Source organism: Crinia signifera, chromosome 6, assembly GCF_055691185.1.
Source record: "Crinia signifera chromosome 6, ASM5569118v1, whole genome shotgun sequence".
Lineage (NCBI taxonomy): Eukaryota > Metazoa > Chordata > Amphibia > Anura > Myobatrachidae > Crinia > Crinia signifera.
The window spans coordinates 123,126,910-123,145,434 of record NC_139222.1 but is presented as its reverse complement, the minus strand read 5'-3'; the positions used below and the strand labels follow the sequence as shown (position 1 = coordinate 123,145,434).

Below are 18,525 nucleotides of genomic sequence, written 5' to 3'. Positions count from 1 at the left end.
TGTGTGAGGCTATAACCCAAAATGGCTTATGTTGTACGAACCACAATGCACAAGCAAGCAAAACTGTTTTAAGTAGAAAATAAAAATCCATGAAATAGAATTAACTTACTAGTATAGGCTTCCCTCTTTATAAGAAACTAACAACCCTATTGAGCCACCTTGGCAGAAAGTAGCCATACCAAGCTGAAGACAAAGAAATCAGAAACCAGCCATCTGAAATTTGACTAACAAATGTTTGTTGTTAACATTCACATATGATTTCTATGCCTTGGAAGTTGAGGCTTAATAAATGTATTGCATTACACAATGTATTTATGTACACAGGCATGCTTATTAGAGTATTTCACAATCTACAAAAAACAGTCTATGTTGTGAAAACCTCATGCTTTACTAGAGGTATTATTGTAAGGAGGGGGTATTTCATGTGCAAATTGTATCTAAAAAGAGGACAATAGAAGAATGTGTACTTGAAAGGATTTATTTAGCACTCAATCTGAGAACGGGGAGTGCGCCTTAAGTTCATGGTGTGTCGATGCAACTCCTGCATCTGCCGGATTCTATCTTTCTGCCACATGAGGTTAGGTGGCATTGGGTATTTCTGTGTGCCATGAAGGTATCTAAATGGGATTCTCACATGGCAAGCAGTTGCACGGCACCGTGGCTGAGGCATAGGAGGAAGCAACATCCATCGTTTGCGTTCTGCACAATATCGGTATGCCTCTTTCCTATACTGTTTGTCTATGTCATCACTGTTTTTCCAGCCACCTATAATGAAAACATCATCTTTGTAATAACAGATTGCTGCTCCTTCTATGCCCAGAACTTCAGGAGGCAAGCTCTCAAGGATTTCATTTGAGACCTGCCTAGAGATTTTACTCTGAGCTTCATCAACAGTCACAGAATAGCTCTTCGGACAGCAAGATGCAGTATTGTAAAAGTTGGTGCAGGCTACTGACATTTGGAATGCACAATAATTGTCCAAAAGTGGCAAAGACTCTACATCCTGCCACCTACTGCTCTCTATGTCATATCTAAAATTAACTGTTCTAAGCCCGTCCTCATTATCACTATCAACTGGAGTACGAGCAGTTATATAAACATATCGATCTTCTACACTTACAGCTTTGACATCTCGCAGAATCTTAGGAGCCGACTCTAGGATCTGCCACTTATCTTGCCCTGGATCATAAACTGTAACATCTTTGAAGCCGGGGCTAAAGTTGCCATGACCACCAATGCTGTACAAATTGCCCTTAACAGACATAAGGCCAAAGGAATGTTTTCGAGTGATCAAGTTGCACACTTGTTCCCACATATTTCTGTTAGGGTTGTATCTTTCCACGGTCTTGGCAAATCCAGGTTCCATGGAGCCAGCCACATAAACATGGGAGTCTGTAGCCATCACAGCATGGCCATCGAGGTGATTATGAATATGTGGTAAGTTTACCCACCGATCTTCATGAATAAAATATCCAACACATTCACTTAAATAGTCTCCACCTTCTGAGACCCCTCCAATCACCATAATTACATCCATATTCTGACCATAGCGTGGCAAGGAAGTCATGTGTGTAGCCAGGGGCTGTAGATTTCCAGCTTGCAAGTTTTCTGAACGCAAAGCATGGCCTTCCACAGCTTCAGCCACTAACTGCAAACAGGCCTCACTTGCAGACACTAGTCTTTCAGCTTTAACATGACGAGTAAGATAAGTGGGTTTCATTTGAGAAAGTCGAAGGAGTTGAAACAATTCCTGAAAATACTTCTCTCTCTCATCAGTGTTTTTCTGAATCCACTTCAGAATCGCCTCAAAAAGTATCTCTTCAGAGTCAACGGTGATCTCCGGATCAGAAAGCCAATCTCTAACAAGATGGAATGGAAGAGTATAGAATTCATCATCTTCAATCACCTTATAAAAATTTCTGCGAATCATGTCAGCTGATTTCAAAGCCAACTGGTTAAGTGTATACATATGAGCCAGACTGTGAATGGCCACACAGTTTGAGAGATTAAGTTTTTTCTTCAGAAACTCGCCACAGAACTCCTTTAGGCGCAGCAACAAAAATCTGAATGAAGAGGGAAAATAAGAAACAAAAATGTTTAACAAACAGATAATTTAATGCTAAAATTCTTTAAACTATTAAGACCATCCTCTGTGGCAAATACATTTACATATATTTAATTTAAAATATTCTTCTTAATTAATAAAAATAAACATTTACAGCCAAGAAATTCTTGGCTCATGTTAAAACCAGATAATAGTGAACTGATAAGTGGCATGGTTATCGTCTTTTATTCACTTCTCCAGGAGATGTCCGAAGAGGAGATACTACGGTACTTGTGTAGTTTCATGGCGACACCACGCGCACAGGCGATGTTTGAAACTTGGCAGCTTGCCAGACTCTGTGTTTAACTGTGCGTGTGCCGCTCTAGATGTTCTCAGCGCAGTGCGTGCCTGCTTTACATATGTAATCTACGTTATAAGCGTAGCGCTGGCAGCAGCAGCGCGCGCTGCCCAGCGCTGACAGGTCATTGTGGTACTTGTAATTCCACAGTGAAATAGACAGTCCTGCACACCGTTGACAACGGGGGCATGTAAACAGGACACCCCGGCACACCGCTAACGTACGGGGCTTCTAAACTAGACACCCCGGCACACGCTAAAATTTAGACGCTTTAGCGTTTAAATCCAGATTCCCTGCACACGCTAAAATTTAGACGCTAAAGCGTCTAAATCCAGACTCCCTGGAAACCGCTAAGAAGGGGGCATCTAAATTTAGACGCTAAAGCGTCTGAATTTAGTTGGGTATAGGGGGAAAAAAAGGGGTGCACTGCAAATCACTCTTAAACCTGTTCACAATGACACTAGTCGACGTAACAGCTGTCGACCTTGTTAAATTCTACTGTCCACGCCACCCCGAAGCGTGGCGAGCCCCGCGGTACGCGTCTGTCCGACCTTTTCATACCCCCACTATCCACGTCGGGTTGATTTTATATAGTGTGGCGAGCTCAGCGAGCCACCGTGCCCGAAGCGTAGAGAGCGCAGCGAGCCCCGCGAAGGGCCGCGGATGACTTCACAGGTATATGCGTCCGCTCGCCACGGTTCGGGCTCGGTGGCTCGCAGCGCTTGCCACACTTTATAAAATCAACTCCACGCCGACGTGGATAGTGAGGGTATGAAAAGGTCGGTCGGACGCGTACCGCGTCCCCTCACGGGGCTCGCCACGCTTCGGGGTGGCGTGGATAGTGGAATTAACAAGGTTGATAGCTGTTACGTCGACTAGTGTCATTGTGAACAGGTTTAAGAGTGTTTTGCACAGTTAACTCTAAAGCGTCTAAATTTTAGCGTGTGCCGGGGTGTCTAATTTAGAAGCCCCGTACGTTAGCGGTGTGCCGGGGTGTCCAGTTTACATGCACCCGTTGTCAGCGGTGTTCAGGACGGTCTATTTCACTGTGGAACTACAAGTACCACAATGACCTGTCAGCGCTGGGCAGCGTGTGCTGCTGCTGCCAGCGCTACGCTGATAACGTACATTACATATGGAAAGCAGCCACGCGCTGCGAACAGCTAGAGCGGCACGCGCACAGTTAAACACAGAGTCTGGCAAACTGCCAAGTTTCAAACACAGACTGTGCACGCGGTGGCACCGTGAAACTACACAAGTACCGATACTACAAGCCATTTGAGGTGTGGTGGAGCCAAAATGCTCAACATTAGACCCAACACAGGGATACACCTGTGATTCACAGGTCCACAGCGAGGGGCAGAGCTAAATGTTGTAATTGGTCATTTAGCCCCCCCCCCCCCCCACCTCAGCCTGCTCATTTGGAAGTAGAAGAACTGCCTACCCATTCGGTTTAGTGGGTGCATACTCTAAATATCGTGAGTCTCCCATAGCTTCTGGATACTTAGTATTATTAGTAGCAATTAAGCACGTAAAAGTGCCAACATACTTTGCGATAATGGCAGCTGTATGTAGGTCCGATGGAGGATGCGTCTGACAACATGCAGAAGTGCACATCGACACCAGACAATTTGAACATTTTGTCATTCCAACCTGTCTGATCGGTAAAATTTCAGAAAAAAATCAAACAAGATTTATGAGGTTCTTCCACAGCGCTGGACCTTTGGAATCAGTATAACCAGGATAGTTCTGATACTCTCAGATAAATGCAATCCACTCCTCTTAAAAAATTCGCAAAAAATTTATTCAGAAAAAATCATGAAAAACTCCACACAAAAAATGGCTTCCACATATCATAAAAAAACTTTAAAAATGTCACAAAAAATACAGTTCCTTCCCACAACACGGTCACTGTTTCCTAGGGAAATGGGTGATTTTGGCTGTAACAAACCAGACCTTCTCTGGGCGACTTGTGATTAAGCTAAAAAAGCAAACAACTCATAGGGACAGATGGAATTCCCGGGTATCTCCTATGGGGCTTTTAAAACACAATTCACAGTCACTTCTCCAAAGGCTTGGAGCAAAAATAGATAAAGAAAAGGACCACTCTCACCCCTCCGTTGTGAATACTGTTCAAGACCCCACCTCGGATCAGGGACGTCACGGCCTTCCACGCTGCCACAGTGGTTGTCCGCGTTGCCCCTTCTCTCTGGATGTTGCCTGTTCAGGGGAAGATGGTATTCACAGAGGCTGCCCTGCCACTGCAGTCTCTGGGTCTCCCTGTCTCTCAGTATCTCCGACTTTTCACTGGCGTTAGTGGAAGCAAGATCTGGATTGCACCAGCCCGTCTCTCACTTCGGTGCGCTGTATGTTATACGGCTGTAATCAGCTGTGCGCCTCTCACTTCCCCCGCCACCTGTAGGCAGGCTTTTAACTGATGGGTGGTCTATGCGGCACTGTCCGTACACCTGTCCGCTCTCACCGGTATTACGGGTGTCGCTCAGCTCACCGCCTATCAGTGGTCCTCCTCTCCTCTCCTGCTATCACCTTAAGTCCTTGTCTGCGAAAACCAGTGGACCGATCATAAAACTCCAGGCTGCTGCCGCCAACGCGTTTCTACCCTCTATGGGTCTTTTTCAAGGCACCTTGAAAAAGGTGCCTTGAAAAAGACCCATAGAGGGTAGAAACGCGTTGGCGGCAGCAGCCTGGAGTTTTATGATCGGTCCACTGGTTTTCGCAGACAAGGACTTAAGGTGATAGCAGGAGAGGAGAGGAGGACCACTGATAGGCGGTGAGCTGAGCGACACCCGTAATACCGGTGAGAGCGGACAGGTGTACGGACAGTGCCGCATAGACCACCCATCCGTTAAAAGCCTGACTACAGGTGGCGGGGGAAGTGAGAGGCGCACAGCTGATTACAGCCGTATAACATACAGCGCACCGAAGTGAGAGACGGGCTGGTGCAATCCAGATCTTGCTTCCACTAACGCCAGTGAAAAGTCGGAGATACTGAGAGACAGGGAGACCCAGAGACTGCAGTGGCAGGGCAGCCTCTGTGAATACCATCTTCCCCTGAACAGGCAACATCCAGAGAGAAGGGGCAACGCGGACAACCACTGTGGCAGCGTGGAAGGCCGTGACGTCCCTGATCCGAGGTGGGGTCTTGAACAGTATTCACAACGGAGGGGTGAGAGTGGTCCTTTTCTTTATCTATTTTTGCTCCAAGCCTTTGGAGAAGTGACTGTGAATTGTGTTTTAAAAGCCCCATAGGAGATACCCGGGAATTCCATCTGTCCCTATGAGTTGTTTGCTTTTTTAGCTTAATCACAAGTCGCCCAGAGAAGGTCTGGTTTGTTACAGCCAAAATCACCCATTTCCCTAGGAAACAGTGACCGTGTTGTGGGAAGGAACTGTATTTTTTGTGACATTTTTAAAGTTTTTTTATGATATGTGGAAGCCATTTTTTGTGTGGAGTTTTTCATGATTTTTTCTGAATAAATTTTTTGCGAATTTTTTAAGAGGAGTGGATTGCATTTATCTGAGAGTATCAGAACTATCCTGGTTATACTGATTCCAAAGGTCCAGCGCTGTGGAAGAACCTCATAAATCTTGTTTGATTTTTTTCTGAAGTTTGTGCCTAGTATACAGTTGTACTATCGTCTGGGGTTATACAGCTGCAGGACTTTGCTTTGGCGCTTGAGGAGTGACTCTGTCATTTTTCGTGATCGGTAAAATTGTTCAATATATCGTCTAGCTCTACCGGCCACATTCAACCAGATGCAATACCTACAGTATTTCTGCATTCCAAAGCAGTGGCTACAAGATCTGTACAAACTTTAACAAAAACAATATAAGCTTTTAAGGTTAGTGTTGTATGAGGGCTAGCTTCTTTGGTTTTTCATTCATGAATTTTTAAAATGTGGACTTAATTAAATTTATGACTGGTTACAAAAGCAGGTTATTTAAAAGCAGTGTTTAAGACAAGTAACATAATTGACTAGATCAAAAAGCCCCTCAGAAGTCTGTAATTTCTCCTATTCCTTTTACACAGCTAAGAAAAAAAAAAAAAAGGGTACTTGTGTATTAGCTGGGCGCCCGATATATCGCATCACATTCCACTAATTAAGGCATGGGACCCGATTTGAGGCTTTCCCGGGCAGAGTATACAATTTTAATATCGCATCGCATGCCATTATAATGGCATGCGATGCAACGCGATTATACCCGATATTACATTTTACAGGCACCCTGATGCCTGATTCCAATGTTAAATGCACCCCCAGACCCGATTTTTAATTGTACACCCATCCTGATGGGTGATTACTATGTGAAATGGCCCCCCCATTGTTAACGCCACCCCAGTATCAACGCCAACCCGAAACGTGGCGAGCTCGCGAGGGGTGGCGGTACGCGTCCTCCGACCTTTTTATACCCCCACTATCCACGTCGGCGTGGAGTTGATTTTATATAGTGTGGCAAGCGCAGTGAAAATATTTGTTAAGTAATCCGCGTGCTCTCGCCACACTGTATAAAATCAACTCCACGCCGACATGGATAATGGGGGTATGAAAAGGTCACGGGACGCGTGCCACCGCCCCTCAAGGGCTCGCTGCGCTCGCCACGCTTCGGGTTGGCGTTGATAGTGGGGTGGCGTTAACAATGGGGGGCCATTTAACATAGTAATTACCCATCAGGGTGGGTGTACAATAAAAAAAAAAAAAAAAACAAAAAAAAAAATCGGGTCTGGGGGGGCATTTAACATAGGAATCAGGCATCTGGGTGCCTGTACAATTAAAAATCAGGTCCAATCGCGTCGCATGCGATATGATTACATGCGATGCAATGCGATGCGATTTTTTGCCCTGTGATAAAAAAAAATAAAAAAAATATGGGGGGCACAGATAATACACAAGTACCAAAAAAATAAACTTCTGGGACACTAAATAGGAATTTTTAAAGTTTGACTGTAAAAAAAACAAACCTTGTGTGACATTTTTGTAAAGGCTACCATTTATTTATGACACAAATACATGCGCTCATATTTTGCTTCCTACAAGAAAGGTGTGCATTTCCTTAACAATTTGACATCATCAATAAATAGTTTTTACTGTTTCGCAGCTTTTCAAATATGCCTTTAAAAAGTGACTTTGCAACATACATAGTGTGAATGCACTGCAGCAAACACTCTAATGCTTGGTACACACTCGACAATATTTTTAACTATTCTACCAAATCAAAATGACAAAATCTAAATATCATCAAGCATGTACGCAATAGGACATAGTATATGTGCACCCATGCATATCGTCGGTGACATCCTGATTTGATCCTGCATGCTAAAAGGGGACATTGCTAGCAAGGGCAATGCTAGCTAGAAAGCCCCCTGCAGTCACTTGTCTGTATGCAGTTGCCAATTCCAAATTTACACCAGATGAGTTAACACAGCACTTACCCTCCAATGACATAGCATGCCCCTATCATGAATATTAAATGCTATTTTCAAGAAAGAAAAAACTTCATGCCACCATATGTTTAGTTTTGCAGTGTTTTCGGATTATTTGCAATTTAGTGTAAAAGACAAAACAGAATTCTGTCCAGAAAGCGCTCTTATAATCATAATCTTTAAATATTTGCTTCAAATTATTTGGCTTGCCTAGTCGGGATAATTCTGGTCAGTCCACAAGCCTAGCAAGGGATGGATTTCTTACATAGGTAGTTTAAAAGTAAAGTCCATGAAATAAAAATAAAAGTCCTTTTCTAATATACTAATTCAGAGGTAGGCAAATTTAATAACCCAACTGATTGTTTAGCCCAGTGGTTCCCAAACTGTGTGACCTGCATCCTGGGGTCCCTCTGGGCAAAGGTGCCTCAGGTTGGTGGTCCAGGACCAATTCAATTTAACCTTGGTTAATGCAATCAGCACAACTAGTGTTTATAGGTACCAATCATAAAATATGTGGGGAAAAACACGGTACTTGTTTCCTAGCACGGCGCCCATCTCGTTGATTGTATGCCTTAAGCTTAAGGCACTTAAGGCATACAATCAACGCGATGGACCAGATTTTATGTCAATCACCAGCTAATTTGCCGGTGAAAGACAAAATCGCGTTGATCGCGTCCATCACGGCCCCTAATAAGGGGCCACGATGCGACCAACGCGATTTTCCCATAGGGAACAATGTTAAATTATGTTTAAAGTGAAAATCAACACGATCAACCCGATTTTACATAGGTGACAATGTGAAATGGGCCAATATGGCCAATTTCACATTGAATATGGTTAACAAGTATGTTTAATGCCCCCCCCCATTGTTAACGCCACCCCACTATTGATGCCAACCCGAAGCGTGGCAACGGGGATAGTAGGGGTATGAAAAGGTCGGAGGACGTGTACCCCCGCCGCTCGCGACGCTTCGGGTTGGCGTCAATAGTGGGGCGGCGTTAACAATGGGGGGGGGCATTTAAAACATGAGGGGGGGGGGGGTTTGGTATTAAAATGGGGGGTTTTGGGGCTTTTTACATTGAAATCAATGTAAAATCGGGTCTCAGGGACCATTTTACATTGATTCCAATGTAAAAATCGGGTCGATCGCATCGCATGCGATTTGGTTGGCATGCGATCGACGCGATTTTTCCGACCCGATGGATACAATCAAAATCGGTGGCGCCGTGCTAGGAAACAAGTACCAAAAACACAAGCAAATCTTGTCCATCACTACAGAGTTAAACCTAAATGACATGACATATTTATAAATTTTTTTACTTCATTTCTCAATAGGAAACTTTTACCCTAGTGGTGCCGTGGATAAAATTCTGATACTATAGTGCACCGCAAATCAAAAGTGTGGGAACCACTGGTTTAGCCTCACAAAGAGGTTAAAGACAGCCTGAAGGAGAGTTTTTCCCCTTTCACCAAAATGTGTTGAAATAAAAGTAAAGTGACAAAATTAATTGAAAGAAAAATCATCCTATTAACCTTAAAAGTTTGATTGTAAATATGCCATCCCCATCTTAAGTGGTAAGACATTCTAAAGCTTCACTACATTTACAGTAACACTCCTGACGGCAATAGTAATTATATACTGTATATATTACAGAAGTCATTTATTCAGAGAAAACAAAATGTTTATTCACAAGGTAACATTCCATTCTCTTCATAAAACAATTGAGTTCTATATCTCTCCTTACAAAGTGCACATCACAGTACTGTAGATTGTGATCTTACTTAACTCGTCCATGCATAAATACATAATGCATGATTTAATAAAAAAAAGTTTTTGCTTTTATTTAGTTAACAACATAAATCTGCAACATAAAAAAATTGCCCTATTATCATGAAACTATTTTAACTGTGAAAGGTTTTTATTTTGGGTGGGGAGGGGGGGTTCTTGCAAAAAAGATAAAATGATAAGAAAAAAAAAAAAACATCCAGTATGGTTCCAACTTTTTCTCATGTTGCTTTCAAGGGATCCACAGCACCCAATTAGAGTATATAAACAAATAAGCAAACCCGTGACTTGAGGGCACACAAGGGGCGATTTTAGCCTATTTTCTAAGTGATCTGTCTATCGATCGGAGTTGTGTGACCATCTAGCCAGTGTGCTCCTGCTTCTGTTGGGGGAGGATCCCGAAGTGCGGTGTTTGGTACCCGCACCCAGAAATGGAGAACTTGCAGCTGTGCCAGTGGTAGATATCTTTTGCCATGTGGTTCTAAGCTCACACTTGGGAGAACACACAGTACTAGTGTAGTGTTCACTCTAAGATTTCTTTAGGGCAGGGTGCGGACTACTGGGCAGGGCACTTTTTTCAATACGGTGGGCACTTTTTCAATTAGAAATGTACATTTGAAAAAAAAAAAAAACATATCTAAAAAATTGCACACTGCACTAGGATTAGGCACATTAAAACATTGTCATACTCTGCTATGCCCATTACATATTCTGTCGTAATGAAAATTACACATTATGGCACACACTATAATGCCCCTTAAATATTATACCACACATCATAATGCCCATTACACATGATGGCACACACCTAAAGTTTTCAGTGGCATGGCAGCGCAGTGGGGGGCAGCATAAGGGCGAACAGTGCCACACACAAAAAGGACAGGGTGCATTTTGAGGTTTTAAAAATGGGCAGGGTGCGGCACCCTGCAAAAGAAGCTTCCAGGGAACACTACTAGTGTTACCTGTGGGTTGATTATTTTAAGCAACAGTGTGATTTAATTAAAGAAATACTGCACCATGAGGCACCCCTTCTGTCCTTCCTTTTTGAAAATAAGGGGATTTTTGTAAGAACTTACAGTTCGAACCCCTTTCTCTGAGTCCACCCTGGTGACACAGCTAACCTTGGGATGTAGGAGGGTCCGCAGGAGCCAAGGCACCTATGCTGAAATTTCTTCTTGATGCAGGCTCCTCCCTACTGCATACCATCATGCTTCAGTTCAACTTCTAAAGCACACTAGGATACATAACTCAGTACAATGCCCGACATATTATATGCACAATCATAACCAAAACATGATACAAATGAACGGTATGACTTACTGAGCGTAAGGGAGAGATCGCTGTGTCACCAGAATGGACTCAGAGAAAGGGGTTTGAACGGTAAGTTCTTACAAAGATCCCCTTTTCTCTTTCGTCCATCCTGGTGACACAGCTAACCTTGGGACGTTCACGAGCCGGTCCTTTGGGAGGGTATGCTCAGACTGACAGTTCTCATCACTGCACGTCTAAATGAAGTGTCCTCCGACGCGAACTCATGGAACCTGTAAAATTTGGTAAAGGTGAGAACAGAGGACCAAGTGGCCGCCCCGCACATCTGCTCCGCTGTAGCCCAATGACGCACAGCCCAAGAGGAAGCAACTGACCTGGTGGTATGTGCATTAATTCGAGAAGGAACAGGTCTACCTACCTTGGTGTAAGCAAACTCAATTACTGACCTTAACCACCTGGCAATAGTCTGCTTAGAAGCAGGCCATCCTCTCTTATGCACATCATACAAAACCAACAGATCCATTTTACGAATGTCCTTAACCCTTTACACGCAAGGAGCGAACTACGTCCAACTTCCTGCAACCGAAGGTGAAGGGCAACTGCCCCCCAACCCATGAGACTGGCGTCAGTCGTTATCACCACCTAGTCCCAAGAGCGAAGTGACCGCCCCAGCTGCAATGTCTCTACGTCCATCCACCAGACTAAAGACTCCTTTGTCTCCTGGGATAGAAGTAATCTCTCTTGTTTCATGGTTTTCGCATTCCCTGACCAACAGGAAAGGAATGTTCCATTGAAAAGTTCTAACCTGGCAAACTGGAGCGTCTCAAAAGTCGCCAACATTTTGCCTAGAAGCCTCACCCCCTGCCAAATCGTAGGCCTTCATGTCTGCAGAATCATCAACACCAGCTGATGGATGTCCCTTGGTTTGGACTCTGGTAGGAATACCCGGTGCAAACAGCAATCTCTGTGTGGGAACCAAATGGGACTTGGGAAGATTTAGCACCCATCCCATGTCCTGTAAGAACTGTGATGCCACTGTTCGATGTTCCTGTAGTTTTTCCTCTGATGCTGCTTTGAATAGCAGATTGTCTTAGTAGGGAATAATCACCATCCCTCTCAGCCCGAGTTCCGCTGCCATGACCGCCATCACTTTTGTGAATACCCTACACTTCGCTGTTGCCAGACCAAAGGGTAGAGCTTGGAACTGTAAAGTAGTCTCCCCTATCGCAAAGTAAAGACTGATGTTCTTTGCATATGGGTATATGAAGATATGCATCCTGAATGTCTATGGATGCCAAAAATTCCCCTGGCTCTATGCTGCCAAGCACTGAACGCAGGGACTCCGTGCTGAAATTATCCACCCAAAGATGCTGATTTAAAGACTTTAAATTTAGTATAGGTCTGACCGACCCGTCTGGTTTGGGAACCAAGAAAATAATTGAGTAAAAGCCTTTCTTGCGTTCCTCCTGAGGAACCGGGGCCACAACCCCCTTTTCCCTGAGAGCCAACGTCGCCCCCAATAGGGCAGTACATGAAGTGGCTTCCCTTGGTAAAGGGGTTGGAAGAAATCTCCGTGGATGACCCCCCCCCCCCCCGAGATTTATTAGGTAGTCCTTTGAGACAAGCAAAATCACCCAAGGGTCTGAGGTTGGAATGTTCCACTTGTCCCAAAACTACAGGAAGCGAGCCCCCACTCTGAGACCAGAATGGGGGGCCTCCACCCCGTCATGCAGGGGACTTATCCTCTCCTTTTGACACCTGCTTCTTTCCAAAGGCACCAAATCTGTATTTGGAAGCTTTTCCTTTACTGGCTGGGAATCTACCTCTTCCCGCCTGACCTTTGCTGGATGCTCCGCACTGAAAGGATGAGCGAAAAGCAGGTTTAAAAACACCAAATTTTTTAACCCGAAGCTTTTGCGGTAGTGGGGAAAAATGTATTCTTTCCCCTGTGGCTTGCTTTATGATGGAACCAAAAAGCAGCTCCCCTTTAAAAGGCTAAAGACTCTAGGGATTTCTTTAATTCAGTCTGCTTCCCAGGCCTTAAGCCAAAGGGCCCGCCTTGCAGACACAGACGTGGCTGATACATTTGATGCAATTCTTAGCGCCTTCATCCCCCGCCTCAGTAATGTACTCTGCTGCACATCTGAGTTTTTCTGCTAAAGGAAAGGCCTCGGAATCAGGCCGCAGCTGATCTCCCAAAGCCTCAGCCCACTTAATCATTGCTTTGGCTACCCAAGCTGAAACAATGATGGGGCAGAGTGTATAGCCCACTTCTTCAAAAACCGCCTTAATGCATCCTTCTACTTTTTGTCTACGGGGTCCTTGAAGGCTGCCCCACCCTGGACTGGCAAGGCTGTGGCTTTTGACAATCTAGCCACAGGAGCGCCCAAAACAGGACCTTCTCCAACAACTTTACATGCCCTTCAGGCATGGGGTACATATTTGCAAACCTCTTTTACATAGTCACTTTTTTAATCAGGAACTTTCCCAGCTTCCCCTAACAAGGAAACCATACCCTCGTCAGAAGGGAATGTAACAGAATCTCTGCGCATCCTTTTAAATACACAATGCGCCTGCACCTTGTCCTCCTCAGACAAGTCTAAAGCCTGTTTCACAGAAAGGATTAAATCCTCAATGCCGGGACAGAAGCATCAGCCTCTTCCCTTTGCTCCCAGCTTAAATCGTCCTCACACACACCATCACCATCCAAAGATAACAGAGGAGGTGTAGCTGAAGGCCGCCTGGAGGAAGGACCATCAGAAGGTTTTGCAAACTTTTCCATAAGTGAATTCATCCTATGAATCCCCTGTGCAGTGTCCTGTATGACCTGCAATAACTGCAAAAAAGGGGGTTCAGGGGGAGAGGAGGTAATAATCCGCACACTAATAATTTTGGCCCTTTAGGTTTTTAGGGTCTATGGAGGCCGCCTTATTCTTATATTGGTTATGGCGGGGGTGCTATCCGGGCAAACTGGATACAATACAATCGAAGAAGAAAGAAATTGCACTATGGATGCACACCTAGAAAGATAATTTCTATTTTAAAAGGGTTTTGTACTTTATTAAACTCGTTTTTAAGAAATAAGGAGGAGTTTATTCGTGTTCGTGGAATTTATAGGTTCACGGATGATCCCACCTTATTGATTGTGAAATAGGCAAGAATTAAAAAGGTTTGGACGCACATAAACAGACAGACGTATAATGTGATAGGCCGAATGGCACTTTATAAAGACTAGAAAGTGTGCATAAAGATTTAAAAAAATAGGCTTGGGGTTCTATGTCGTTGTTATGAGTTCATATAACGCCAAATAAACTCAATAATTTAGTACAATCTTTGAGTGATACAATTTTTCAAATAAATGACAATCTGTTTGAAACTGTGTCTGTTGTATTACTCATATATTGGGTACTCCTTTCTTCTAATTTGTTTGTTGCCACTTATTATGTAACAATTTATATGGAGGAATAGTTGTGCAGTTCTTATGAAGAGTCTTTTGTAGTACTCTGCTGACCTCTTGTGGTTGTTCTGCACAATTTCAATTATTTATACTGTTTTCAGATGGCCATTGATACCTTCAGATAGGGTCCATGGTCACCTGATTTTATATGTCTGCTATATGGCAGTACCCAGCCGGATAGTTTTACTTAATTAATTTTTACACATTTTCAGGGAATTCAGCTATGGATTTCAGTGCTGCTTTTTATTTTTACCATACACTGGATTGTTTGATGAATACCGTAATTGGTTTGTCTTTTTATCTTACTGAGAACAGCATGTCAGTGGGCATGTTCTCTCACAGCATGCCAGACCAAGATGCTGTTATTGGCACATAAATCCTGTGCTTTCCTTTGCAATGTGTATTAATGATCGGCTGACCTTATGACAGTATATTGCCTGTATAGATTTAGTATTCTATACAGCCTGCTAATTCACCTTTCTAATGGGGGTGATAGCTCTATTGATCCTCTACGTTAGTGGTAGGAGACCGCTATCGGGGTGCCATTACCTGGTGGACAATTTGTTATAACTTCACATTTATTTCCCAATATGTGATTTAGATTATCATTTATATACTCTCTCACAGTATATATTTGATATTACCAACTGATGGCTGTTATACACCTTTTGGGATTTAGTATAATTCTGATCCTGTTTGTCTATTTAACAGGGTGAAAAGTTACTATCTGACATTAATGATAGTTTGCTGACCTCTGGTGGTTAATATGCAATATTACACCTATTGGTATTGTGACCAGCAATTATGACAGCCTTGATTTGGTTGGTATCAGGTTGTATGGATGTTAGGAATTAGAAGTTTTGAGTCAGGGGTTACCCCTTCCCTTAGAGGGGACAGAGGGCAAGCCCTTCACCAGGCAAAATGGTCCCCTGAGTTTGGCGTTTGAACTTTTAAGATTAAATTCTCTACATTAAATTCATTTGTTTACAATAACATTGTTGACATAGATACACAGTAGCCTATTAAATTAATGTCGACACGTGTTTCACAAACATGCTTTCTCAAGACACAAGCCGATTGTCACTGATGGAAAATATTTATTGATTCCCATCGGCCAATCATTTGGCCGCTTGGGATCACATGTTCCCTTTCCTCCTATCGCGCTGGCCGCTTAGTGCCAGGCTTTCTGAGGCTCCTTCCGCCCTTCTTCCGGCGTCTGGAGCATGTGACCGGCGTCTGACGTCATTCCGCCGGTCACATGGTCTGTTAGGACCAATCACGGGTCAGTATTGTCGTACCCGGAAGGATCCAGCTTTGCTGGAAAACCCCGGACCCTGTATTGAGTATAACTATTCTTTTACTGATTCGTTTGCACTGTAAAATTATGCTTGTAAATCTCCGTTTCATTGGGGATGAGATAACGTTCTGTGGGGGATTATCAGTCTTTAATCTGGTAATGATGTCTTGTTTGCATATATATGGTTTGAAGAAATTGCTTTAGAACATGCTGGTTCCGTTAGGAGCCCTGGAATCTGAATAATTAGAACTGGGTTTTAAAAATCTGTTTTTTCGTTGTTTTACTGTTAATTCATTAGATGTTTTTGGTTGTAATGAAATTTGCTGGGTTATTTCTTGTATCTATCCTGATCCTAGTGTCATTTGTCACTTTGACAGATCTATATTGGTTACTATCTTATTGATTCTATGCTTGTTCCGTGGTAATTTTTTCCTGATTAATTCAGGTATGATGTCACTGGGTTAAGGTGATTTGGACAGAATAGGATATGTGGTGAATATGATGTTATTTCATCTTGTGTTTATGTTAATTATATAGGATGGGGAAAAAGTGAAGGAGAAAAGTAATATAATAAATAAGGAAGGTGAGTTGGTGTGAGGAGGGGGAAGAAACCATGGTGATATAAGATGGAGATTATGTCTCCAATTTTAATATATGTGATTCAGACTTATAAAATTAAGTTATTATGGTACATTGTGTATACAATGTGTTTTTGTGTGATAAAGCATCGCTTTAGGATCGATTTTCTGTGTTAGAAGATAGATCTCTTATTATGAATAGTCATTATGATTTTATTTTACAGTGCTTTAAAGGATGTTGACATCATATTTATACCTATGTCTCAATATATATAGCGTCAGTTGTCAGATCCGTTTATGACTTCTGGTATAGGTCTTTTTCGATGTCTTTAATTGGAAGTTCATTATGGTTTATGATAATGATTGTTTAGAATGTTCTAATAGTTGGTCGGAAGTTTCTCAGAGAAAAGGTAAGTAGCTATTATTCTCGTTCAGGCCTCTAGGTTGAAGGCTATCCATAAGGTAGATCATTTTTGTTTCTACCTTTAAAAGTTCTTGATCCAAGTCTCCCCCTCGGATGTTTAATTTGACATGTTTCATCCCAAAGACCTTGAGATCTTTGGGGTCACTGTTATGCACTTTCATAAAGTGTTTTGCCACGGGGGTGAGAGTTTTGAATTTTTTGCGATCGTTTATGGCATTTCTAATCGTGCCTACATGTTCGAGTATTCGGATTTTAAATGTCCTGCTGGTTTTTCCTATGTAGGACTTAATACAAGGGCATTGAAGGTGATAGATTACCCCTATACTCGTGCACGTTATGTGTTCTGAGATCATCCATCTTTTTCAAAATTTATCCAGGTAACTTTTGGTTGGTTCCATATATTTGCATGCCTTGCATTTTCCACATTTTGTGGAGCCTCTGATTTTAGTTTTTATTTCGGGTTCAGCAAGGTGACTGTGGACAAGGTGGTCCTTTATGCTTTTGGATCTCCGCCAGCTTGTTTGTACCTGGGTTGGGAGGACTTTTTTTAGGTCATTATCCGTTTGTAAAATTGACCAATGATTCTGGAGAATTTGTCTGATTTCTTGCCAGTTTTTGTTGTATGTCCCGATGAATCTCACCGGTTCCTCTTTGATCTCTCTCGTTTTTGGTGAGAGTAAGGATTCTCTCGGGATCTTTTCCACCTCTTTTATGGATCTTTTAATGAGATTCTTACTGTAACCTCTCTCGGTGAAGCGTTCAGTCAGTTCTTTCTGTCGACTTAGATATGTGTCTTGATTTGAGCAGTTCCTTTTGGTGCGTATAAGCTCCCCCTTTGGAATGGCCTTGATCGTGCTTGGCAGGTGGGAGCTAGACGCATGGAGGATACTGTTCGTCGTGGTATCTTTCCGATATAGATCTCTCTGACCTGCAATAACATAGGGTCCCCTTGCGAAGGAGCAATGGATCCCATAGAAGTCTGAGAGGAGGAACTAGGGCCAGGAGACTAAGTTATCCTTTTGCCTATTAAGAGCCTCAGCCAAGGCATTCATAGACCGCCCCAATGCAGCAGCCCACACAGGTTCTTGTTGCTCAGACCTCAGGGCCTGCACACCACTGGGCACAGATTCACAAGCAGGGCACAAATCCCCTATTATCCATCTGTTCACATATTAATTTAACCCTGCAAAATCTGCAGTCCAAAAACATGCCCTGCGCTCCCCCCCACCCCACAGCAGCATCATCATCACACGTGTCAGTCATATTTAACCCACGGTGCACAATATCAGGCAAAGCACAGAGCAATGTATACAGTGTACTTATCTGTCTGCTAGCGGTCAGTGACCTCAGCGTCAACGGGGATAGCGCTTTCCAGGAGAACATGCACCCTTTGTACTTTGAAGAAAACAGCCAGGCTTCAGCTCCGCAGTATGGAGAGAAATGGCGCCAGTACACAGAGTAGGAAGAGACCAAGTCTCTGCTTCAGCAGGGTAGGAAGCCAGATTGGCGCCATTCCCCCTTTAGACGCTCCCACAAGTGTTTCTCCTCACCTCCAGTGCCTCCCCTTCTCTTTGGGATCACTTGGAGTCATCCAGCTGCGCTGGACACCTGTAATAGACTTCAACTCTCTAGTGGGATTTCAGTCCATAAGCTCTTCCAAAATGGCACCCGCCATCGCGGGAGGTCCTTCCCCCACAGTCCCCTTCTAAGCAAGGAGCAGGTTCCAGACTCTCCCAGGGCCCAGGCAAACCTCAGTAGAAAAGAGGTTAAGCGCTGTGTGGTGGGCGCAGACAGCGTGCCGACAGGACACGCTTCTATCAGCCTCTGCTGCGCTCTCAGTGTGCAGCGCTTCTATTAGAAGCAGCACAC

The 18,525-nt window shown here is 43.5% G+C and overlaps 1 protein-coding gene across 1 annotated transcript in view; it reads right to left on the bottom strand.

The window, feature by feature from the left end:
- Nucleotides 1-294: 294 nt before the first annotated feature.
- KLHL11 (kelch like family member 11) overlaps nucleotides 295-18,525 on the bottom strand; it is a 36,098-nt gene continuing 17,867 nt past the window's right edge. The window contains exon 2 of the mRNA XM_083147024.1: nucleotides 295-2,063. Within this exon, the coding sequence (XP_083003150.1) occupies nucleotides 482-2,063 (1,582 nt within the window). The 3' untranslated portion in view covers nucleotides 295-481. The remainder of the gene's footprint in view (nucleotides 2,064-18,525) is intronic.